This window comes from Thermomyces lanuginosus (genome assembly GCF_041956635.1).
Source record: "Thermomyces lanuginosus strain ATCC 200065 unplaced genomic scaffold VTN49scaffold_22, whole genome shotgun sequence".
Lineage (NCBI taxonomy): Eukaryota > Fungi > Ascomycota > Eurotiomycetes > Eurotiales > Trichocomaceae > Thermomyces > Thermomyces lanuginosus.
Window position 1 is genome coordinate 2,348,405 of NW_027192356.1, and position 24,079 is coordinate 2,372,483.

The window sequence follows — 24,079 nt, forward strand, 5'->3', positions numbered from 1 at the left end:
CCCAAATCGGCTGTGCTCCTGGTTACCCCGTGGGGAATGGACCAACATTGTTGCATATTTACGTTATGACCTCAGAACGGTTTCGGTTCTCCATTATTGTTCCCTGGCCCAGACATGAGCGATATGACATGAAGAAGACAACATCAAAGACGACAAGCACTTTTTCGTTTTCCCTTAATCTTCCGCATACAGTACAGATAGGACCATTCCGAACAAATTAAATCCACATATGACACAGGGGTCCTTAAATCCAACTCTTTTCAAGGCTCGCGCCGGCCATGGTGTTTACCACCAACCGACAAAATGGGCAGATGCCAAAGAGGGTGGAAATTGACAGAAAGGATGGAACGCTCACTTGGAGCCCTTTCAGAGCCGGATGCATCAGCCCAGCATCCACAAACACCGGAAACAGGAAAAGACAACGAATTCAGACAAAGCCAGAACAAAAGGATATCTCACGTCCAACCAGCCTTTCCCCATGTCCCCAGAGTCATTCATCACGTTCCATCATCATGGTCATCAACAACGTGGGAGAGCCCTTGGGTCATTGATTTCATCAATCATAGCCCCAAAAGTCATCACTCATCACCAATCATCAGGTGCTCTTGCAATTCAAGGACTGCACTGACTTCCACAGTCGCTTCCACATTTTCGGCTGCCCCAGGTCGAGGTGAGTATTCCCCGACCATGATCTCGTCTTGGGGCTCTCGCAGTATGATTGGTCGTACTCCTCACTCTTGTAGAAACTATCAAAGTCATCAGTCGTGTTCGACTTTTGCCGACGCCGTGACTGTGCCTGGATGGCCGCAGCTGTCGACGTATCAATGGCTTGGTCACCATGATTACTACTCGGCTGCGGCTGCGGTGGCTGAATGAGGGAAGTCATCGACGGCGCCACAAGTCGTAAAGTCTGCTTGCTGGGCCGCGGAAACAGGTCAGGAACGGATGTGATACCGGCGGCTGATTGCGCTGCTTGCACGTACGTCCGCTGCCGAGGCGCCGCGCAATCTCTTCCTGGCGAGATGGGCGACGAATTGTCGATATCCGCATGCAGTTTACCATTTGATTTTGCGATGCGGCGCAGCTGCACTCGGCTTCGGACTTTCCGAAGGGTGTCAATTGGGCCGCGACGCAATTGTGATGTTCCGATGATGGACTCCGTGTCCGAGTCTGATTCCCACACCGACTGTTCACCGTGCACCACTGATGTCGATGTGGAGACCTCGCCCTTGGTCAACGCATCGGTCCTCCGCAGGCCGATCGACGTTCCTGCAGCGGGATTGGGGACGGGACTGCAGTTGTGCGACGAAACAAAAATTGCATGGTCGAATGGCGACCGGTGGGGCTCCATGGTGACTGGGTCCATTAAACGGGGCGGCGAGATCGCGGATGGATCGATCTGCGTTCTAAGTCCTTGGATGGATGATTTCGTCTGCGGTACGGAGACACCACCTTTCGCTGTCAGCGGTGGGGGAAAAGGCAAGGGTTTCAATCGTGGCGACGACGCCGCTGGTGCTCCAAATTCTCGCGGTAGCATGGTGGGAGTTGTGGAAGACTCGCTGTTGCACGCTGCCTCGGGGCCGTCAGAGCCCGTACCATTGACTGGAGTGGATGGTGGAGTGCACGCCCTCGACTCAACTTCTGGAGTCGCTGACGGAAGGTAAAATCGGGGCCCTTTCCGAGTACACTCGCGTTGGTGAAGTCGACCTATGTGGTATGCAAGCTGCTCCGTGGCAAATCGTACCGCTTCAGGGCAGTTTGACACAGAGGACGCTGATGAAAATGAGCTGCTGGGCGTCAACTCCGGTGTCAACCGTGTAGCATCCGTCCTGACGGAGCTGCAGGAACTCTGGCTGTAGTTTGCTGTTCTTTGCAAGTGGGAAGACACGCTGTACAATTGGGTTCGAAGAGGATTCGCAGGGGTCTGCTCTCCTTGGAGGTGTGGTCGTTGGTCGTGATAGTCTGTCGGAATTGGGGACGGTTCAGTCATATACAGCATGAGATATTCGTTCTCGAGATCATCAAGGTCAACGTCAGTTCCGTCTACCGCGCAGCAATCCCAAGCCTTGGTTGTCTCAAGCGACTTCTCCAGGTAGAAAGGATCAAGGTTAGGATCACCGGGTACTGGCGTGAATCTCGCCGTCTCCAATTGTTCTAAACTTGATCTGGAAGAATCCGTTGCATAATCTGTCGACTTGTTCCCAGATGCGTCCGGCAGGAAGGGAACGGCGAGACAGTCGCCAGCCATGGACTAATTCAAGACGCGTAGAAGTACAAATAAAACGACAACAACAGACATAGGATCTCGTGGTGGTCGACGACGTTATGATCTGCCAGCCCCGGAATGCGATGGAGGAAAATCGTACGGCATCAGGAAGGATTGCTAGGGAGCTGGCGATCCGTTTATACATGAATCTAGGACGAAAGTCCCTACATCATCAAACCAAAACGAACTCGATCCAGCTACCAAATTTGACGTAGATCTCCTGCATGCCGGGTGAGGTGCATGAAAACCGCTCCACTCCTGCAGCCGCACAGACAAGCGATCCTCGGAACCTTTGCGGCTTTCCCATCTTCGTACTTATAAAGGGATAAGAGGGGATAAGAGGCTTATGAGGCTTACTGCAAGGTGGATCTTTCCCAGCATTGGGGATTCTTGGATGTTTAAGCTGCCTTGCCGTTGAATAAAACTGAGTTTCAATCAAGAGCAAGGGACGAAGCGCTTCCTACTGAAGCTTCTCAGTCTGATGAGATCTTTATGTCAGAACAGCTTTGATTGTTTTGAATCTGCCAAGTGGCAGAATTCGTTTTCCGACAGCGCCTCGCAGCACGGGTACATACTGGTATTCGGACTGGACTGGGACGCTTCGATCCATGATTGAAGCGACTGGTCGAAATTTCGATGGCGATCGAAGGAAGCAGCAGGCATGCGCATCTGAGCCCACCTTCATCTACACTGACTGGTAGAAGATATAATGAACTCGATTCATCCGCGGGGCCCAAAGCAGGACGGGCTGCAACCCACAAGCCTCGATGCAATCGCTTCTCTTGGCGATCGCATATGCATCTTTATCTTGGTTTCCGTGAGAATTGCGCCCCATCTCCCCCTCGTCTTACTGCTGCCGAAGAATAGAGCTTCTAGTACTACTCAGACAGTCTGACTGAAACCTGCTATGGTTATCGCCGGCTTCTTTCGGTAGAACGACAGTGTAACACTGTAGAGGCCTTCTTTCTTGGCCTAGAGAGTTCTGGTAAGTTGTACCATGATGCTACGGCTTTCAGTGAATCAGAACGTCCAACTTGATGGAGAAGATATGGATCCATTGGCTATGTTCCATCATTCTTCTCCAGTGTACTCCGTACTATGAGAGGATTGTGTAGACAGATTCCCGCGGCGGCGCAGCCCGGGCCCCAAAAGCCTATAACCATCCGCAGTTTGTTGGCCGTTCCATGGCTTATCTCAAGTTTTCAACGGCATCGATGGGCAGAATGCACCGGCCAGAGTCTCGCCAATCCCGCATTCCAGACGCTGAACTGCTTTGCGATGGCAACGGTGAAACCGTGGAAAATGGATGCTACGAGATCTGTTGTGGACGTTGCCGACTCTCCCCGCAGTGTCCCCGAAGCCACTGACACTAACCGTAGGATTCTTTGGGGTGTCTTGGGCTCCCTGTAGTCTTGCAGTCTCTGCGTGCACCTACACCGGTAAACAATACCGAGTGCCGACTGCGGACTCATTGAAATATCCCTGGAATGCACTCTCTCAAAACAACAAGGAAACTAACATCTTGATTTTACTATACGAAGTTACGAGTTTCGTAGTCGATGGATAAGACTGAACAATTGGCCACTCCGGACTCGACATTTTTCTTTACGTATAACCAAGAGTTTGGAAGAATGGGGCACAGATTCTATAGATGAAACCAGTGCCAGTGGCATCTACAACCCGGCAAGACATTCATCTCAATGCATATCTAGCTTTTCTCCTCAAGAAGAAAAAGATTGTTGTACGAGCCTCGACTCGAAGGCAGATCCCAGGGTAAACGGTCCCGTCCTTGCTTAGATGGCATCAGAATTCCAAGGGATGATAACCCTTGATCAAACAAGGTTCCTATCCTGGTCAGATCTGACAGATCAACCCTAATCTGACGCCAATTAGTAATGTTTGTTTATTTTGGATTTGTTGCTCTGTGGTCGGCCGCGTCGACGTGCATTTTCCTGGTTTTCTTCAGGCTCACTGTGCGGAGAACTGACTCCAATCACAGTCGTCCTCAGCGCTTGCTTTCACTTCAACGAAACTCTGCCTGCCCGATGGTGCAGCTGCGACCGAGGGTGCATGTACGCGGGCCACAGAGTGAATGCGTTTCGACTCATAGAATTAATAGGTACTACGCGATCATTGCTCGAGTTCTTTGTTCATTACATTACTGCCTTACACAACGCTCAAGCAAATAAAGGGATTTCATATTCTCAGATGGTAGTACTCAAGGAATAACGCCTTACAAGGCCGACATGCGCGCCCTGGATGTTGTTTGACAATGACCTGAAATACGGCGTTTGCACTCCTGATTGACTTCCTGATACCTGTGACCATAGAGAAGCAGCAGCATAAAACATGGCATTAACTTTATTTTCCGGTTTCCAGCGTCCGAGTATCTCCCTGCTTGTGGGCGGGTTGTGTACATGCATCCGGCTATGCAAGGGTCTAGAGCTAGGTAGGGCTGGCCTGGTTCACGTGACTTCAAATCAATATCACGTGATTATGTCGGAAACAGTAACCGAAGCATGAGTTTTTGCAAACGATGCAAACACCAGGTGGCTGGTCAGGTTATCCAAGCTCACCGTCCTAACCTAAAATGTTAGGCCGTAAATACGGCACTAGCCAACAGATCCAAAACAGAAACAGGGAGAAAGAAATGCCAACTCATCATCGCCCAAAACATCATGCCTAACAAGTATCTTTAAGCCTCGAGGCTGAGGTAATCCTGGGAATCGTGCAAGGCTACCTCAGCGTAGGTACCATGAATCATACCAGTATGCCCTCATTCGAATTGAACAGATCTGATCATCGAAGACTGGTGTCCGTGCGGCTCGCTCAAAAACGAGTTGTACGAAGAGCTTTGGCCATGTTTACAGAAACGATCGCCATATTAGTCTAACCAGAATCAGGAGGCACCGATTGTGTGGCTCAATCCTTGATTCTGGTTCTGGTTGTAGGGGGAGTCGATCATCCGGCGGAGTCGAACCCAGCCCAACGGAGCCCTGCCCTAAAACATGTCCGCGCACCGCTGGAGATTCTTTTTCTCCAGGAATCTTTGTAGGGAAACTTGGTCTTGGAGTGCCCTGATGACTGCCACACACGCCAATTGATCCATGCCGGGCAGTCAATTTGCTTCGCTGTGCGTCGCAGCTTCGGCACAGCTACCCATGACCGCCGGTGGCTTTCCCAGCCATCTGAATTATCGCTTCACATCCCCATAGGTACCTGTTTACCAGCCACATACTTTCTTTTCGTCCCTGCTTTCGTTGAACAGCCACTTGTCTTCCCTCATTTTCGCCTCACTCTCCATTTTGTGCAATCGCTTTTTGTACGTGCCTTGCACGTTTCAGTCTCCTACCAGACGGTCTGAACCTCTTAGAATAGACCACTCGCGCAGCATACAATATCGCTGCGCAGGAGGAGCCCCATTCTCCCCGCTTCAACGTCCTTCGGAAACTTGTGATTTGTCTTTTGACTGACCGCAAGGTCGGCCCAAACTTTCTTCACGTTGTCCTCTCGACCCGCTCCGTTGTCATCGCCAGCTGTCGCCGTGAATCCAACCACCGAGGGACCGCCGGACCATCCCGTCGAGGTTGGCGGCCCATCAACGTCCTTAAATCCGCCAAAGCAACGCCAGCAGCAGCCTTCTATACCCAATCCCGCAGCTTCTCCCACTTTCGCAGCGGGCCCTGAACCCACTCGACCATCGAGTCCATCGGGAAGTGTTCGCTCGCTTCGAAGAGTCTCTCCACGCCTTCAAGCTCACCACCGATCCGCCTCGATCAACCTTCCACCCCCGAAGCAGCGTGAGACGGACACTGCTGAGTGCGCGGAAGCCGCCGCTTCTCCGCAGCGTGGATTAGCGTCTGCCGACATCGCTCCTGCTCTCTCAGAAGCGGAGACTGAAGCCAGCACTTCCACCACACAAGACCAATACAATCCGGGCCTCGAGTCGTATTGGCCACCGAGGTCCGCAAGAGTATCGCCGCGAACTGCTTCGGCCATTCGCTGGGCCTTGGAAGAGGCCCTCCGCAAGCCGTTCCCGTTTACCCCTGATTACGAAGAGCTCAACGCGTCCATGTCCGAGCTTGGAGGAGGAATCGGTGGAACAACTGTGGCAGGAGGAAGTCGGGCTCAAAATGGAACCTCTCGCCCATCTCAGGGTTTGCGGCCAGGCACGCAAGTCCCTGCTGGCGTGCGCACGCCGACAGATATCATGAGAGATCGTAGAGACCGGGAAGCCCGAAGAAAGGCCGAGCAAGAAGCTCGCGAACGCGAACAACAGGAAGCTGAATTGCGACAAAGACAGGAACAGGAGCACATGCAACACATTCATTCTCAACAGTATGCTGCTGCTGGCGTTGCTGGCCGAGATGACTCGCGAACTGGTGGGCCTCCACGGCAACCTCCCGCTGCTGATCAGTACTCGGGTCAGCAGCCGCCTGGTATCCAACAACAGCCGACGGGGCGGCCAGACACACAGCAACAGCCGGCACCACCGTCCCAGGGTGGTGTTCCGGTAACATCTCAGCAGCCACCGCTGGGAACGACGGCAGCGGCCACGGGATTCCCGCAGCAACAGCAGCCAGAATCACAAGCGAGAACGGCAGCGCAACCCACCGCAGGTGGAACTCAGCAGCGGCCGACCACTCAGCCTGCTCCGTCTGGCCAGACGTCGGCACAAACGACAAAGCCTCAAGAACAACCTCGTCGATCCGCTTTCCCCCATGCCTTTGAACGCTGGGAAACCCTCTCGTCACACTGGGAGGGTCTCACAGGTTACTGGATTAGGAAGTTGGAGCAAAATAACAAGGAAATCAGCCAAGATCCATTGAGCCAGCAGATGGCCCGGCAAATCAATGACCTGTCGGCCGCAGGAGCGAACCTCTTTCATGCTGTTGTCGAGTTGCAGCGGCTGCGAGCTTCATCGGAACGCAAGTTCCAGCGGTGGTTCTTCGATACCCGCGCTGAACAAGAGAGGGCTCGGGAAGTACAGGCGGAGCTCGAAAGACAGATCAGGACACTAAAAATGGAGCAAGCTGATGCCGTTAATCTTCGTATGAAAGCGGAAGCTGAACGCAAAAAGGCCGAGGAACTACTGAAGGAGATGCGTCGGGAGTTGCAAATCTCTAAGGAAGAAGCTCGCCGTGCTTGGGAAGAGCTTGGCCGTCGAGAACAGGAAGAACGGGAACGCACTGCGTCTCTTCGCAATGGTGAGCCGACTATTGTTGGTGGCGTTCAAGTGGTTCCCATGATCCCGGGAGCTATGAGCAGGCAAAACAGCACCAACAGACCTCCTACTCGTGACGGACCGCATTCTGCCGGTGCCGCTGCATCCGGGTTTGGTGGCCAGCAGCCACCTCACAGCATGCCGCCATCATCCGCGGCGTATTACGAGGAGGCTCCCAGAGAGACCGAGAGTCGATCTCAGGGCGTTCCCACTTCCAGTCACCCTTCGCGGAGCCCAGGACAGCCTGCCTATGCTGAAGAAGAAGGTCGATTCTATCAGCATGAAGGATCTGCCTTACATGGCGACCGACCAACGTCAGAACCGGAGGAAGGGTCATACGTCGGAAGCGTGGAGGGGAGTGATATCAGCGAGGAAGCTTACGTCCGCAATCCGGACGGATCGTATGCTGTGGATTCCCAGGGCCGACGTTTGGTGTATACCACCGAAGAGGAGTATCACGGCGGATATGGCACCGCTCCTGCCAGAGGCAGCTACGGGCAGGATGTTGTCGACTACAGTGGCTCCGGCTGGGGCGGATGGGAGTCAATTACTCCGCGCCACCGTCATCCAACTCGTTTGAGCGACGTCCTGGAGGAGGATGAGCCGAGCCGTACTAGCCCGAGCCGTGCCAGCCAAGCGAGCCATGGTATGCAGTGATGAACTAATGTCGACTTCTCATTGCAAAGGTATCTGGCTTGAAATAGATCATGATATGTTGTGTCTGTGAATTGAAGCATGATATTTGTCAGCATATTTTTGTGTGTCGATGTTGTTTTGCTGACGGGTGGCATTATACTTCTGATCCGTGGAAACATTGCATCGCCGAGCGTTGACCCAACCTCAGTGCTCATTTGATGTTTTGTACAGCGTCCGTTCGTCTTTTAGCAGCTGCTTTACTTACTAGGTGTGGTATCTCTGATTTGATTTTCGGTGTTGGTCTTTTGTTGATTTCGTTCCTTTTCATCAGTATGTGTCCGATGCACATATGTACTGAATACTACTAGTATCTACAGAATAACTATGAACGTGTGATAATAAAGCAACGATATTTGTGCTCTGGCTTTTGAGTTTCCTCAGATCCTGGGTGTGATGCTGGATGGAAATCCTAACTTTTTGATTTATTTTGGGATGCGTCCATATTTCGTGGTGTAGTTATGACAGTTGATTAAAGCAACCAATCGACATTGGACTCTCAGCGGATCATCGTTGATCCGGTATCGAGGTTCGGAAGTACCTTGGCTAGCCAAACGAGGAAAATGGTTCACTATCAACTGATCTTCGAGCTTGACAGCAGCTGATCGATTCAAATCCTAATCGATCTCAGCGAAGCGTTCCAGGACAATAGATTATCGCGATGCTGCTGTCATCGACGCTTTCCCGGTCCGTGGGACGCGCGTCAGGCGCTCTTCCATTGGCCGCCAACTTGGAACGCTCCATGATCCGTTGCGCTCTGCGCCAACAACCTGCATCCAAGACAATATCCTACGGCACAACGCGCAGCAATCCCTCCCGAAATGGCATCAATGCCTCCTCCACGGCTCAATTCTCCCGTTCCTTCTCAACAACACAGTTCCGCGCGGCGCCGAAAACAATGGCCCAGCTGAAAACCCGGCATGCCACGGGCCCGTTTTCATGGAAAGCCGCCCTCTTGTTCGTCATCACCGGCGCGTCGATGATCGTCTATTTCCGGTACGAGAAAGCGCGGCTGCAACGCAAGCGAATAGCAGAGATGAGCAAAGGCGTTGGCAAACCCAAAGTCGGCGGACCGTTTACGCTCAAGGATCTAGATGGGAACGAGTTTACCCATGAGAATTTGAAGGGGAGATATAGCTTTGTATGGAACATTTCTACAAATGACGAAAAGAAAAAGGCATGGCTGACTTGTTGTTCGCTTAGATTTACTTCGGCTTTACCCATTGCCCAGATATTTGCCCCGACGAGCTGGACAAAATGGCCGCCATTATTGACAAAGTGAAGGAAGCCGCAGGCGGACCCGTATCTCCGCTCCGTCCGGTCTTCATTACTTGTGACCCGGCTCGCGATACGCCCGAGGTCCTTCGCAAGTATCTGCGGGAGTTCCATCCGGACATCATTGGCTTGACGGGAACATACCAGCAGATCAAGGACGTGTGCAAGGCGTACCGGGTGTACTTTAGCACGCCGGAGAACATCAAGCCCGGGGAGGATTACCTGGTTGACCACAGCATCTATTTCTACTTGATGGACCCTGATGGCGATTTCGTCGAGTGCGTTGGCCGCCAGGATACTCCTGACTCGGCTACACGGCTGATTATGGCGCATATCAATGATTGGAAGCGAGAAGGAAAGCCCCTTGATCTGGACCCGAACAAGAAATAAGTTCCAATGCCTGTACAATAGAAATCTCTTCTCCGATCGGGACCACCAACTTGTATTATAGTCAATCCAGCAGTTGGCGACTAGATGACGAACGAGCTCACAGCGAACTCATCGACCGACACTGAGAAAAGGCTGGAACGCGGGGTAATCATTCACTTTCATGGTCACGAAACTCCACGCATATACATACTCAAGAAATCAAGAATCCCTCCTCCTCCCCTCAGCATCCCACTCACAATTCTTTTTCCAGACACCATCCTCCGGTTTCTCACCGACATACTCCTCCCTCTTCCAAATCTCCGCCCTTGCCTTACACTCCTCCAGAATTTCCTCCGCTGCCCTCCACGCCGGCCCTCGATGCGGCGCACTCACAGCGATCGCAATCGACGCCTCACCAATGGGTACAGTCCCCAATCGATGCGTGACACTCACGCCGACCAGCCCATGCTTCTGGTACGCGTTGCGCGCGATATCCGTCATCGTGCGCAGCGCCAATGGCGCATAGGACGTGTAGCTGAGTTGCGCGACGGGGCGCGACTCGAACGTGTCCCGCGTGGTGCCCAGGAAGAGCACATTAGCCCCCGCGCGGGGCGATTTGACTCTTCGCATTAGCTGGTCCGTGTCAAGTTCGTTGTAGGTCAGCTCGACGGTGACATTTTCGTCTGGGAGGGTCACCGTGCGTGGAAATGTGGAGGGGTCTAGATGTGGTGGGAGTGCCTCCTTGTTCTCCGTTTCTTGCTCAGTTATGGATGCTGCGTTGTCTGTTGTAGTTGTCATCTCGAAGATTGGGTGATTCCGTTGTCAGCTGGTAGCTGGGCCTCAGCTTGAGAATCATTTAATCGGTTGAACTTCTGGGCCTTCATCGTTAGACTGGCTTACAAAAACATCAGATTACTCCGCACTGACACAGATGAAATCATAAAAAAGATCGGCCTGGATGCTAAAAATACTGTAACTTGCTAGGTAACCTAGGCTAGTTACCTGGTTATCGATGGATGGATAACTAAGTAATGGTTATCAACCTTGGTGTCGCCGCGTGCTCAATCCTCCTCCTCATCGGATTCTTCGTCGTCCTCGCTGCTCTCGTCTTCATCTTCATCCTCTTCATCCCTTTCACTCTCCTCAATCTCCTCAACCTCCTCACCCCCCTCGTCTCTTCCCCCTTCTTCTTCGTCTTTCATATATTGCCCTTTCTCCGACTTTGAAGCTTTCAATGGCGGCGCATCGGGATCCATCAAACACTGATCCACCCTCATGATTCTCTTCCCCGTGTTTCTGGCTATCTTGATCACATCCCTGAAATATTGCACCGTTGATGGTGTCAGGTAGTGCATGACTACCAAGTCGCCACCCCGATCCACGTCGCGCTTAAATGCCTCGAGCTGCTTCTCTGGCTCGTCTGTGTTTGCCCATAGCCAATCCTCGATATCCACACTCCAGTTGACAATGTAGGGGTCCTTAAGGTACCAGGCCAATCTCTGCCTAGTTCGGGCCCCGATTGTTCCGTACGGCGGCCGGAAGTATCGGGCTAGATGCATGAGCCCTACTATTCAGGCATTGATACTGCAGTACTCACATTTAACTCCCAATTGATCACGTACTGCCCGATATCCTTGGAGGATTTCCCTATCGATGCTTGCAATGTCGAGACCCTCCATCCTGTTCAATTTAGTTTCCGAGTTTGTTGTGCAACGAGTTGAACGCTTACTTAGGATGAGAATAGGAATGGAGCGCAACTTGATGTCCCCTTTGCAGCATTTCCTTGTAGAATGCGGTGAAATTTGCGTACTTGTCTTCCAGGCCTTTGCCAACCACGAAGAACGTCACTTGAATGCCCTCATCTTCAAAAATTTTCATCACTTCGCGGGCTAACTCTGGGTCGCCATCATCCACACCGAAAGCGAATGAATTTGGTCTTTTGCATCTGAACACTAGTGTTCCCGTTTTCTGCTTTCTAGGTATGCGGACATGGCGGGGGACTGATGGGATGATTTCAACTTTGTGCAGCACCACTTCCCTTGGAGAATAGAAGCCATGGAAAGCGATCGAATGAGCTTTAGACAGGTCGATCGAGAAATGAGACAGGGGAACATAGATATGGGTTCCTGTTGCGTATCTTGTCGCGTCTATACTGTCGGCAGTCAAGGGAACAGACGGCTTTCGTACATCGCAGTTCACGTTCTGATAGAGGGAGATGCTGAAGTGATGGCTGCCGGAGGCTGCCACATGCAGGTACATTTTGGAATAATCGGTCAAATTGAGACATGACGCAGACAGCTGCGTGTGGTAGTTGTGGTCAGGATTGGATGGAAACAAGCGGACGAAGCGACGCGCCCAATTGCCATATCTAACATATAGTTTCTCCCCTGGGCCATGCCAGGCACCCAAGTCATTTTGCACACTATTTTTGAAGGTATCGATAACGAGGCCTTTCTTCGAAGTGGAGTTGAACAGGAAGCCGTGGCTACCAGGAAGCAGCGAAAGTAGTGCACAGCACACGAGCACTATCGACAGAAAAGGAGCCATGACGAGTGACGATCAATGACCTGGGAGTAGGAGCATCGACGGTAATAATAGAGCCAGAATACGAAGTGAAGCGGTAACTCATATCAGAGAGATGGAGTGAACGTACGCTTGACAACAGAAGCTTCCAAAAGGACACATGCAGTCACCTTACGAGGAAGGAGCAACCGAGGCAGTAACTGCAATATTTATGCTGGATGTGTTTATTGCTTGCTAAGACTAGTAGGACGACAAGCCATGCCACATTTCTCCAGTGTTTGGAGGAACAGCGGACAGCGTGTCGAAATCGACAAACTCACGAACTGAAATCAGACGCAAAGTACATAACATAAAATTGCAGACTTTTCAGCTCAATGCCATACGTAATGCTCAGGACAGTCCATTCAGCGACCAATGTCTACAGATGGAGCAGACTCTACCAGTCGTAGTTGTCCCCAGGTTGATCTTGGACAGGAGAGGACGACCGAGGAGCAGTGGCCCTGGTAGCTTCGATCGTAGTCGAGCCACCATTCTCAGCTTGCGCAGTTACTGCCCCCCAGGTGGCCCACGAATCGCCGCCGGCCTCCTGTTTACTGTTCTGGTCTTCACCTTCTGCATCCGTGTCGTCATCGAATTTGAGAACGGCATTGGTGGGGATGCAATCCTGCAGGAAATCAGGAACTCCCTGTTTGGACTCGAGCAGAATTTTAACAAGGTCAGGCGCAAGAGCGGCATCCTTGTCATGATTGTACAGAGAAGTCGCCAGACCTTCATTGCCAATTCGGGCCGTGCGTCCTAGAATGGTGTCAGAATCACCACGGCACATAAAGCAGCTGGTTTCATACCGATCCGATGAACGTATTCTTCAATCCCACCATGGTCAACACGAGGTAAGTCGTAGTTGATCACATGCATCACGTTCCTGATGTCCAAGCCGCGCGCAGAGACTCCAGTGGCAACAAGGATGGGGCTTTTAGCAGAACGAAAGGCCCGGCTACGAAAGGAATTAGTGGTCAACCAGATATCATCGCTGGGAGGCTTACATTGCATCTTCACGTTCAAGTTGATTGCGATCCGAGTGGATCGAGGTGCTTTGAAAGCCCATGTTATAGAGGTAATCATCCACCAAATCTGCCTGGACCTTTGAATTCACAAATACGAGAGTACGAGACGGCGGCATAGACATCAGCAGGTCAAAAAGGCACTGCTTTTTCTTGTGCTCCTCGGCATACACAATCTCCGAGAGTCAGCCCTGGTTCGTCGCCGACAGGCGGCGTTCAACGTCTTACCCTCTGAGTGATGTTTTGATGCGTGCTGCCGGCACGACCGACACGGATGCGGACATGGTCAATCGCAAGATATTTCCGGGCAAGTTCACGGCAGGATTTGTTGAAGGTGGCAGAAAACATCATGTAGCGATGATCAGCATCTTCATTGGAATCTATATACCATAAGCATTGCAATATTAAGAACCCCGAAGAACTCGGACTTACCACCGCCTGAAAGGAGCTGGCCCAATTCTTGCTCCCAGTCAGAATGGAGCATTTCGTCGGCTTCATCGATGATAGTATACCTGAGAAAAAGCGGTTAGCTTGCGACATAGTGTGGTTCTCCCATGGCATTCGTACTTGACACGACGCAGAGACAGAATGTGAGGCTTTCCCATAAAGTCGAGCAGTCTGCCAGGAGTGCCAATAAGAATGTCGCATCCCTTCTGAAGCTCCAAACGCTGAGCTGCTACTGGGCCTCCTCCATACACGACGCACGGCCGCAACATGGATCGGTAGCAGAGACGACGGGCTTCATCGAAGATTTGTGTCGCCAGCTCACGGGTCGGCGCAATGACCAGTACAAGTGGCTCAGCGGTCACTGCGTCAGTTGCAGGGTTAAACCCGGCAGTAGGGTTCGGACGCGCGGCTGCGAGCTTCTTGGCCTTTCCCATGAGCTGAGAGAGCACTGGAATGAAAAAGGCGGCCGTCTTCCCAGACCCTATAAATGAGGGAAACTGTCAGAGAGGACGATGAAAAAGCGTAGCTCATACGGCTCAGACCGGTCTGGGCAACAGCAATCAGATCATGTCCCGTAATGATTGCTGGAATGGAGTATGCCTGGATCGGCGTGGGAATCTGATATCCGCACAGGCGAATGTTCTCCCGCATTATAGGGTGCAAGCCGGCATCATCGAACTATACGCATGAGTTTTAGTCTTCGATTTAAAGAGAAACCTGCAGCGGAAAAGTTAAACGTACACTTTTAATAGGTTTCGGCTGATCAACCGACTCTGCAGTGACTTTGATGCCACGCAGTCTAAGACGTTGTTGTCAGCTGCCCATTCATGTAGAGCGGCCGCGAGAAGTTGACTCACGTGTCAAGTTTGAGACCGGGCCGGTTGATCAGGTCATTTCGAAAGAGCATCTCTTCCAATTCTGGGTCCGCCGGGCCGACGTCACCGTACTCGTCCTTCCATTCGTACTTGGCCGCATTAGACGCCCATTCTGGGTGTTCAATGGCATTTGGAGCCGAGTATCTCGCGTAATCATACTGCTCCGGAGCTGCCCAACCCTTCTCTCTGATGAGAGCAGCGGTTTCGGCATTCCCCCGTCCAGTGTTGCCTGCATTTGCCATCTCGGGGAGCGCATCAGCCATTTCCGCGGTGTCGAAGCCTGCCATCCTCGAGGACGGTATGGCAATTGGCACTGATCTGCAATACGTGTCAGCAACGGTTCTGGGAGCACTACACATAAAAGGCCAATGAGAAGATCTGACTCCAACCCGTCGAGAAATGACCAAGAACAAGCTCGAGGAGCAGGTGAACGAAGACAGAGATGTGAGCAGTGAGCAAATCCTAGTTAAGGACAGTACAGGTACGAGTTCACTAGCCATCAAACCCGGGGTAGTCAAGGTTCTCTTTTGCCGGTGCAAATCATGGCGGAAACCGGACACACAGTCACCACAAGGCAGGCTCCCTGAAGAGCCTGACAGAACAAGCTTCCGGATCCCGATGAGTATCACACAGTGACATAGACGAGATAACACTCTGATCTTTATTCACATAAGGAAATGAGCATGGGTACTTACATAAGGCAGCTTGCGTGAGCTTCAAATCTCTCCTGCAGTCAGAGATTGGCCTGGTCGATGTAGACAGGAGGAAGTAGGCAGCGTACGGAAGCTAGGAAGAGAGATTTGTGTGAGAAGATAAGACGAAGAAAGGGATTGCAGGCTGAGGAGACACATGCGCTCAACTCATCTTCCAAAACAGGAAGTTGACAACAAACCAGAGAACCTGTCTTGACAAAAAAAACATGAGTTAACCGTGCCTTCCGGAACTTCAAGGCAGAGTACTTCTTGCCGAGATAACGATAAGACCCTGAAAGAAGACACAAATACTAAAAGAAGAGAATATAGACGAAATTGATGGATACGCTAGCCTTCTGTTTGCTACTCACTGTAATGATATGAAGACAAGCTTGACCAGCCTGCACCGTTCCCAGCAAAACTTGCACTCATTTCACCATAACAAACTGTCCTATAGAGGGGATTCCATCCACGACCACATAGACCACATAGGGGCCGGGAGGCGCAATGCTCCTGGAAGGCGGCATGCTAACCATCACAACTTGGTTCGTCCAATCGGGATGAAATCCTTCAGAGTCGAGGAAGATCAAACGTTGACCCATGTGAACAGAGTGTGTGGAAAACCCGCCGTGGTACAGTGCGATCTGTAGTGTCCGAGCATTTTCCGGAGTAGAGAAGGACATGCGAAAGGTGCTTCCGTTTGCATAGAGATCCTTCTGCGAGATCCAGACGTCTGTCGGTCTCCGCAAAGCTTTGTCGCCTGCCAGATATGGAGGAGTGTAGATTTCCACTCGAAACTCCGTCGCAAAGGCGGTTGATGGATTAACAGGAAATCCTTCGAGCAATGGCTGCTCGTTCGGATTTGAGCCAGCCAGTAGTACGGTACCATCCAGAAGCAACAAAGCTACTGAATGGTACAGTCGTGGAATCTTCGAGGTGCCAGCTACTGTCCATCGAGCCCCAAGAGGCTGCTCAGCGTCGTAAATCCAAGCATCCAGGCCGGGCTCTTTAGCTAGACCAAAGCCTTGAGATCCACGTTGAGCTCCGTTGATCCAGAGCACCTTCCCATCTGGTAGGAGCACTCCTTCCACCATACCTCTGGCTTGAGGCATCAGCTCCATCTCCCACTGAGGAGAAGGCGACAGGGGATGGATGCGTCCACAGGTTGGATCAGTCGGTGCGTTGATGTCTTGATATGGTCCTCCACCACACACCATGACCTCAGGATTGAAATCATTCTCGACCTTCAATGGGAGGAGAACACTGCCTCCGGTGTTCGGGTAGGTGCGATAGTCGCCTGGAAGATCCGGTAGATACTCCACGGTGATCCCCGCAGAGACATCGAAGATCTCCGCTGAGCGAGCAACGAAAATGAAAACATTTCCGTCTCTCAAGAGGTGGAGAAACGGATACATGTAGTAAGGTTGATTTCGTTCCAAGATTGGGAGGGGGATGCTTGACCCTACCGGTTGACCTAACTCGTCGAGCATCTCATAAGTTGGATTGTTGTTCTTTGGGTCGATAGGATCCAACCCATTCAAGCTTCCAGACACAACGAAGACCCGCTTATCTGGCATCGTCAGGGCGCTAGGATACCACCGGGCAGATGATAACAAGTGACCCGGCTCCTTCCAGTCCAGCTCCTCGCTAGATTGATTCTCAGGGGTGCGCCTTAAGTAGCGTAGCGCGCGGAATCCGTCCCCCACAGTCGGGTCTATATCAGGGAGTGGCCCATTACCACCAATTGAGAGTAGCTGCCCGTCTGCCAGGAAGATGCCGCCAGAGCAAAAAGAATTGGTCTTCATGTACAACGGTCGTGGGATATTTGTTTTGAGGTCATATTCTGCCGAGAAGGCATAGCGACCGTTGTTTAACAGCAACTGGGTATAGTTCTCGACCTTATCAGTAAAGACCGGGTTGCCGGTTGGCATCAAAGCAGCGCCCATAGCCGGGACACCTGACTGGCCGACGATCCTGAAACTACCCGGAGCATAGTTTAGATTCGGATATTGGAGAGGAAGTACAGGGAGATCTTTCGGATTCATGCATTGGCCAGATTGGCATCCGTAGCCACAGAACGACAGGCCTGACCCGCAGAACTGCTCATTGTTAGTGCGATATGGAGTAAAACTGCAGTTCAGAACAGACCCCGTAGGCAGAGCAACAGCCATCGCATGGAACAGCATCTCCCGGTTTACAGAACACTTTCGTCTCCGTACCGGCTGACATGTTGTTACCAGTTGGGGGATGAAGCACGGGCTCCGAAATCGCAGCCTTCTCTACACCTCCGGACTTTCGGGTCGACGTAGCTTCTGCACAATCGGAAGAAGTGCTACTATGTGGCGGCACCGATTCGTTAGAAATCAATACTAGTTTCAGGCAGAATTGGAGGAATCAAATGCCTACGCTAGGGCATTCCGGGGAGCATTAACGAACCTCTCCAAACGACTGTGCTTTTTCATCTTCGGAGGTTCATCATCTGGGTGGTGGCCATGTCTGGCCGAAACTGGAGAGGCATACAGGATGGAATCATCATCAATGATTTGGCACCTGAAGACATTCCATTAGGCCCTATCCCGGGACCAGCTACGATGCAGCGAGTACTCACAGCCCATCCGCCGAGCAATTCTGACCCCGAAAGCAGCGCCGGTTGGACACTGCGGCTTGATCGCAGTGTAATGGGTTGACTGGGCTAATGATGATGCTGGCATGGCAAGCAGTAAGGAATGCAATCCAAATAGGGCCTGCGTACATAATGCCAACGACACTCCAGAGCTAACGATTCCAAAAGCACTGTTGCTTCAAGATGACGACAGAGCTTAAACAAGCGACGACGCCATGTCGCCGCAGCCCGGGAGATATATCGACGACATGGTGGCAGAGGGCAGGAGCAAAGGAATGAGCGCCTTCCGCATACTTCATTTTCATTTTATCCTGGAGGAAGGCGCCATCCGAACATAGCAGCCTGGTTAAAAGGCGGAAGGAGCAGCATCGCATTCACTTCGTCTCATAACTTTATGCTTTGAATTAATTTGTTTTAGCCGATCATAGTCCACCAACGCTTTGATTGCTGCGTTGCCGCGTAAAGCCGAAAACTCCAGATGTCGTGCTGCTTGGGGTGCCGACTGCGGAGATTTGGAGCTCCAAAAGCGGATGGGAACCGCGGGTTTCTGTCGGCTCGATGGGGTCAACCACTCTCCCCATCTCCGGCCAGAAGGAGATATACGCCGTAAGCGTGGGCACGCTGACACTCCAGACTCTTGTGACAGCCTCCCCACCGTAAAATCAAATCAACAGAACAACCCAGCCCGATTCTTTTCTCCTTTTTCTCTGCAAATGCTCGTCCGAAGCTCCGCGCGAAATGTCTGCCTCCCACAGTCATTCCGCGACCGCGGCATCTTCGGCTGCGCGTCTTGAAGACACTATCAGTAATCCAGGAACCGTCAAAATCAATGTCGACGGCGCTTTTATTGTCGAAAACGAGCCATCGACCCCGGACAGTGTGGAGGAGAACGGGGTGCGCTATGAGCGAAAAGATATCCGGCTCCCTCACCATACCAGCGTTGTGAGCCACATTGCAGTCGATGTGCGTAGTACCATTTCCCCGCAATACCTAACTTGTGTCATCCTTGAACCTGTTAAAGCAGAGCACTAACATCGTTTCTTTTTGCACTCAGCTCGGGGGATCGCTCGCCAAACTCGTTTATTTCACGCGCGAATTGAACTCTGCGGTTAACGGCGGCCGTCTGAATTTCGTTAATTTCGAGACACATCGCATCGACCTGTGCATAGACTTTATCAAGCAATTGAAGGAAGAGCATGCACGGCTCAATGGCTCGGCTCCAGACGAACTATGCGTCGTCGCTACTGGAGGCGGCGCCTTCAAGTACTACGATAGATTGAAAGAGGAGTTGAAAGTTGACATCACTCGCGAAGAGGAAATGGAATGTCTGATCACAGGTAATGGCTCATCTGAATTTCCCTAAGTCGTGATCATCTATAAGATCTGACATGATCGCTTTTGATGGTCAGGATTGAACTTCTTCATATCTGAAATCCCAAATGAAGTCTTCACCTATAGCGAAGGAGAGCCCGTCCGATTCGCTGAACCGCGTCCAAACATATATCCTTATCTCCTCGTGAACATCGGCTCCGGTGTCTCCATGATCAAAGTGTCGGGACCAAACGAATTCCAGCGAGTAGGCGGGACCCATTTGGGTGGTGGAACGTTTTGGGGACTCATGTCTCTTTTGACTGGGGTCACATCTTTTGATGAGATGCTTGCGCTAGCCGATCGGGGGGACAACAGTGGCGTGGATATGCTTGTTGGTGACATTTACGGCATGGACTACGCCAAGATTGGTCTCAAAAGCACAGCCATCGCCAGCACATTTGGCAAAGTCTTGAGGATGAAGAGAGCCGCTGAGGCTGCGGCGGAAGAAGGTGGTAATTCGGGAGAGCACAAAGAAATCCAATTCCGCCATGAGGACATGAGCCGCAGCCTTCTATTTGCTATCAGGTACGTACTGATTTCCGCCGCACATCGTGGTCAGCGTTGACACGGCCCTTTGCAGCAATAATATCGGTCAAATAGCGTATCTTCAGTCAGAAAAGCACGGCGTACATGACATTTATTTTGGAGGGTCCTTCATTCGCGGCCATCGACAGACCATGAACACGCTTTCATACGCTATCAAATTCTGGTCCAAAGGGGAGAAGCAGGCATATTTCCTCCGTCATGAAGGGTATCTAGGTGCAGTTGGTGCCTTTTTGAAGCGACAGCCTCAAAACTGGGGCCGGCGGAACAGCTTCGAAGAGTCGACTACGGCACGACCGACGTGGGAACAACTCCGCCAAGGAGAGCCTAATCCGCAAACTCCTGACAAAAGCTCGACTTGAGCTTTCGTTCTCAAAGACCTCGACGCCGGTGGCTCCATATCGAACTTTTTTTGTTTCACGATACCCCTATATAGCATCCAGTCGGCCCAGAGGAATCGGGAAGACGCATCATGTACATCATTACCGAAAGGGCATGTAGAAGATGTATAGATGATATTGATTTCAAACAGCAACTTGTAAATAGAGAAGTCGTTAGGCTGTTTGCTTTGTTTCGAATTTCGAGAATGAAGTCAGTGTCTGCTCTCTCCATTGGAATTGCATTGTGACGACGACCTGGGTCATCCTTCAAATTGCTACGACTCTGCGAGGATCTTGGAGCTGATGAACTTGAGACAAGCCAGTCGAAATCCATCTTCAGGATGGATGCTGTGCCACCTTTTGACATCATGACATGCTCTATTCGCCGCAACATCCCTGTTGAATACCAAGAATGGACAAGAAGGATCTTGTGGGATAAAGGAGGATAACAGGGGGTCCATCCCTGCTAAGTCAGGCGTCCCTGGGACCTGAGAGTTGGCATGACTAGCTTTCCAATAATGCTAGCATACCAACACAACCCTGACCGGACGTCGGGAGCCCCGAGTTTGTCAGCCAGGACTCAGCAAATGCTTCAGTTAAAAGAAGCAGGGGTTTCCCCGTTTGTCGGCTAAAGCACCTGGAGAGCTTCGTTTCCGACTGTCCCCAGTGTACTATGTAGAGCAATCTACCCTCTCCGCATTGGTCCTTCAGGGAGCCGTGAAGGACTAAATCTAGCCTACTTTATCTTTGACAAGAGTTCTTGAACCCCGGGCTGTCAAGAACTGAACACTGACGACCGTAACGGTGTCGACCCATTGTATGTATGGTAATTATTTGTCTGGTTTGATACACGTATTGTACTTACGTGAGACAACAGATCTGCCTAGTGTCTCATCGTAATAATTACTGTAATACAATGTTAGTACCGGATGATACACAGACAGTATTACTAGCCCCTGTCATGTTCGGCTGGTCCTGGTTTTGACAACAGGAGTCCTGTTTGGCCGCTTGTGTAGACTGTTGCTAGTTGCCATCATCACCTCCATCGCCATCGACGATGAAATAAGTTCTTGAGCACTCTGGTCAGCCAGAGTACTTTTCTCCGCAATTCTGCGGTCGCGTATGGCGCCGAATCCCCAGTCTCCCGCTCCAATCCCTCCTCCAGTCCCTGTCGAGACTCACCCAAACAGGGCTGGTGGGTTGAAGCCGCCTCTACCACAGAGGGTACCGCCGGATCCAACCCGTCTTGCCCCAGAGCATGCCTACTACGGTAATGCTTATCCTCGAGCATGGAACCAGAACGAGAGCAGTTCGGTTCCTTCAAGACCGATAGATGGTCTAGCAGCAACACCAGCTGCTGTCGCAGCCTTACGACCGCCGCCGGCCATACCTGGCACCGAGTCCAAGAGATCAGAGAGCCATCATAAGCATCGAGATTACAAGAGACGAAGAAAGCGAAAAAGTGCTTGGAAGAAGCTCCTCTGGGTGCGACAGTCATGTAAGTATGTTCCGCAATTTCCCTGGCATGGGCTGCTGACTGACAGTCATGGATCCCTAGACCCCGATAATTACACAGACGCCGAAACATTCCTTGATCACCTCCAACGCAATCCACGAGTACGACCGTATGATTTCTGGCCGTTGGTGGCTGATTCTACTGTCATCGTTCAGCACGTCAGCTCCGTCGCCATCTTCGTCTGCTGCTTTGTGGGCATTGTGCAGGGGAGGGTGAGTCCAGTATCCGTTGTGGGATGGGGCAGCTTAGGCACTCTTTTAGGATGGGTTCTGTGGGATTTTTGGGTCTGGAGGGAACAGAATGAAGCCTTGAAGGCTGCTCAGGCTTCGGAGACAAGTGAAGCCGATGACAGCTCAAGCTCCAGCTCTGGAGCATCAAATACAGCTGCTTCCTCTTCCCATTCAAATGAAACCTCAGACAACGTACATGGCCTTGGCTTGGACTTGCCACAGTCCGAGTCCGGAGGAAAGCTGCGTCGTCGTAGCACAGAATTAAGCAGCTTGTCGATATCGTCGCGGCAATCCACAGGATTGTTCGCGAATGGAGGGACATCGGCAGCCCCGTACGACGATGAGAAGAAACATCTTTTGTCTGCTCGTAACCGACAGCGGCTTTCCACCATGAAGTCTGCCCTCTTGATTTACAGTGCCTTGCTGGGTCTCAGCCCGATCTTGAAATCTCTAACGAAATCCACCGCTAGCGACTCAATTTGGGCGATGAGCTGCTGGCTTATGATCATCAACATATTCTCCTTCGATTACGGCAGTGGGGATAAAGCTGGAGCGGCAAAGTTCCCAGCCTCTCTGTCGACGAATGCGGCCGTGATGGCCTCGACGGTATTGGCGTCTCGCTTACCGTCCACTACACATGTGTTCAGTTTGACGCTCTTCTCAATCGAAGTGTTTGGATTGTTTCCGGTCTTTCGGAGACATCTACGCCATGTATCATGGACAGGACATCTGCTCCTCACCTTTGCCTTGGTCCTTGCTGCAGGAGCGGGCGTTGGAATCACGCTTCGAGGCGGCGTGACAGGGGCCATCGTCGGGTCACTCCTCGGCAGCTTTCTGACGGCATTTGCCATGGGTGCCTGCAGCTGGTGGTTGATCAGTTTACAGAAATACAAGAATGTCGTTATTGGACCATGGGATCCGGCTCGACCTGTCATCCGACGGCATTGGGATTAGTAACTGGAAACACGTTGCATTACGATATGAGTGATGTATCATTGTTAATATAGTTATACGAACTCAGCGTGCATACGTCGCAGGTAATCAATAATTATTCATCAGGAACTGGATCTGAATGGCTATCAACATCAAGTTCCGACATTATTCCACCCCTAACATGTCAACGTCTGTGCATGTAAAAAGACGTCAGCCAAGCCGTGCGTTGATCATTCGGAAGCATTCCGGATCTCCGGTTTCACCGTGTCGGTACATCTGAGGAGCACGGATACCTTGATTTCCTTGACTTATGTACTAATAAGGCAAATACAACTCGTAGGAACAAGGTTGCAGTGATCACGGCAAACCCACGGACACTCTGCCTTGCACCTGAATCTCGATGCCTCTTTCTGCCAAGGCAAGCAACTGTTAGCGCTGCCAAAGCCACCCCTGCCAAGATCCCAAGAATCTTGATGATTTCACGACTCTTCATCTATTGAACATTCTAACTCGTCCAGACCTTTGAACACGACTGAGTCTCGCATGTTTCCTAGTCTTAACTTTAGGCATGGATCAGAGTTCTGAGCACTCCGTAGTCGATTAGGCATTTCGACCCTTCCAAAATCAACCTTGCAGGCTGGGGAAAATCGGGAATGCAGAATGGTTTTGGACGAGTCGAATGCTTAGACTAAGTAACTTAATCGGAGAGCCTTCTCGAGGGACCAAATTCCCAATTTCCGGCCCCATGGGTCCCATGGGGCGGAGAGACTGCAAGCCACCGCTGCTAATGTCCAAGTCAGTGTTGGTTCCTTGACCTGCTAGCCCGTCTCTCGGCTTCCTCCGCCGTTTCAAAACTAGTGCGGTGCGCATAATTGGAACAGCATATTAACAGGTACGATTGTTGGCCCACATAATTGGCTGGTACTTAAGCCGCACCCTTCTGACATGCTTGATTGCGATGATCTTCACCGGAAATGAAAGGATGAAATATTGATGGGTTATTAAATTTGCGACGACATTCTTCACACAACACGTTCATACCTTGCCAATGTAGAGTT

The 24,079-nt window shown here is 51.5% G+C and overlaps 9 protein-coding genes across 9 annotated transcripts; 5 read left to right on the forward strand and 4 right to left on the reverse strand.

The window, feature by feature from the left end:
• Positions 1 to 278: 278 nt before the first annotated feature.
• On the forward strand, positions 279 to 551 carry VTN49DRAFT_1890 (uncharacterized protein; the record flags this gene model as incomplete). The annotated part of the gene is made up of 1 exon (XM_069409554.1): positions 279 to 551. One exon carries the CDS (start codon positions 279 to 281, stop codon positions 549 to 551), a length of 273 nt encoding a protein of 90 aa, XP_069270929.1.
• Positions 552 to 595: 44 nt separating this feature from the next.
• VTN49DRAFT_1891 (uncharacterized protein) lies at positions 596 to 2,248 on the reverse strand (the record flags this gene model as incomplete). Its single annotated transcript, XM_069409555.1, has 1 exon — positions 596 to 2,248. The coding sequence occupies one exon, from the start codon at positions 2,246 to 2,248 to the stop codon at positions 596 to 598; it is 1,653 nt and encodes a 550-aa protein (XP_069270930.1).
• A 1,116-nt stretch (positions 2,249 to 3,364) lies between these two features.
• VTN49DRAFT_1892 (uncharacterized protein) lies at positions 3,365 to 8,147 on the forward strand (the record flags this gene model as incomplete). Its single annotated transcript, XM_069409556.1, has 3 exons — positions 3,365 to 3,641; positions 4,233 to 4,338; positions 5,747 to 8,147. 3 exons carry the CDS (start codon positions 3,365 to 3,367, stop codon positions 8,145 to 8,147), a joined length of 2,784 nt encoding a protein of 927 aa, XP_069270931.1.
• A 697-nt stretch (positions 8,148 to 8,844) lies between these two features.
• On the forward strand, positions 8,845 to 9,848 carry VTN49DRAFT_1893 (uncharacterized protein; the record flags this gene model as incomplete). Its single annotated transcript, XM_069409557.1, has 2 exons — positions 8,845 to 9,324; positions 9,387 to 9,848. The coding sequence occupies 2 exons, from the start codon at positions 8,845 to 8,847 to the stop codon at positions 9,846 to 9,848; spliced, it is 942 nt and encodes a 313-aa protein (XP_069270932.1).
• Positions 9,849 to 10,046: 198 nt separating this feature from the next.
• VTN49DRAFT_1894 (uncharacterized protein) lies at positions 10,047 to 10,625 on the reverse strand (the record flags this gene model as incomplete). The annotated part of the gene is made up of 1 exon (XM_069409558.1): positions 10,047 to 10,625. One exon carries the CDS (start codon positions 10,623 to 10,625, stop codon positions 10,047 to 10,049), a length of 579 nt encoding a protein of 192 aa, XP_069270933.1.
• Positions 10,626 to 10,888: 263 nt separating this feature from the next.
• On the reverse strand, positions 10,889 to 12,374 carry VTN49DRAFT_1895 (uncharacterized protein; the record flags this gene model as incomplete). The annotated part of the gene is made up of 3 exons (XM_069409559.1): positions 10,889 to 11,376; positions 11,425 to 11,507; positions 11,557 to 12,374. The coding sequence occupies 3 exons, from the start codon at positions 12,372 to 12,374 to the stop codon at positions 10,889 to 10,891; spliced, it is 1,389 nt and encodes a 462-aa protein (XP_069270934.1).
• Positions 12,375 to 12,786: 412 nt separating this feature from the next.
• VTN49DRAFT_1896 (uncharacterized protein) lies at positions 12,787 to 18,179 on the reverse strand (the record flags this gene model as incomplete). Its single annotated transcript, XM_069409560.1, has 16 exons — positions 12,787 to 13,145; positions 13,196 to 13,344; positions 13,394 to 13,587; positions 13,640 to 13,791; positions 13,844 to 13,923; positions 13,979 to 14,339; positions 14,401 to 14,536; positions 14,600 to 14,657; positions 14,716 to 15,051; positions 15,429 to 15,447; positions 15,626 to 15,633; positions 15,797 to 15,826; positions 15,873 to 17,524; positions 17,574 to 17,760; positions 17,862 to 17,975; positions 18,034 to 18,179. 16 exons carry the CDS (start codon positions 18,177 to 18,179, stop codon positions 12,787 to 12,789), a joined length of 3,981 nt encoding a protein of 1,326 aa, XP_069270935.1.
• Positions 18,180 to 18,786: 607 nt separating this feature from the next.
• On the forward strand, positions 18,787 to 20,324 carry VTN49DRAFT_1897 (uncharacterized protein; the record flags this gene model as incomplete). The annotated part of the gene is made up of 4 exons (XM_069409561.1): positions 18,787 to 19,011; positions 19,103 to 19,385; positions 19,458 to 19,944; positions 20,000 to 20,324. 4 exons carry the CDS (start codon positions 18,787 to 18,789, stop codon positions 20,322 to 20,324), a joined length of 1,320 nt encoding a protein of 439 aa, XP_069270936.1.
• Positions 20,325 to 21,464: 1,140 nt separating this feature from the next.
• On the forward strand, positions 21,465 to 23,042 carry VTN49DRAFT_1898 (uncharacterized protein; the record flags this gene model as incomplete). Its single annotated transcript, XM_069409562.1, has 2 exons — positions 21,465 to 21,840; positions 21,901 to 23,042. The coding sequence occupies 2 exons, from the start codon at positions 21,465 to 21,467 to the stop codon at positions 23,040 to 23,042; spliced, it is 1,518 nt and encodes a 505-aa protein (XP_069270937.1).
• Positions 23,043 to 24,079: the final 1,037 nt, after the last annotated feature.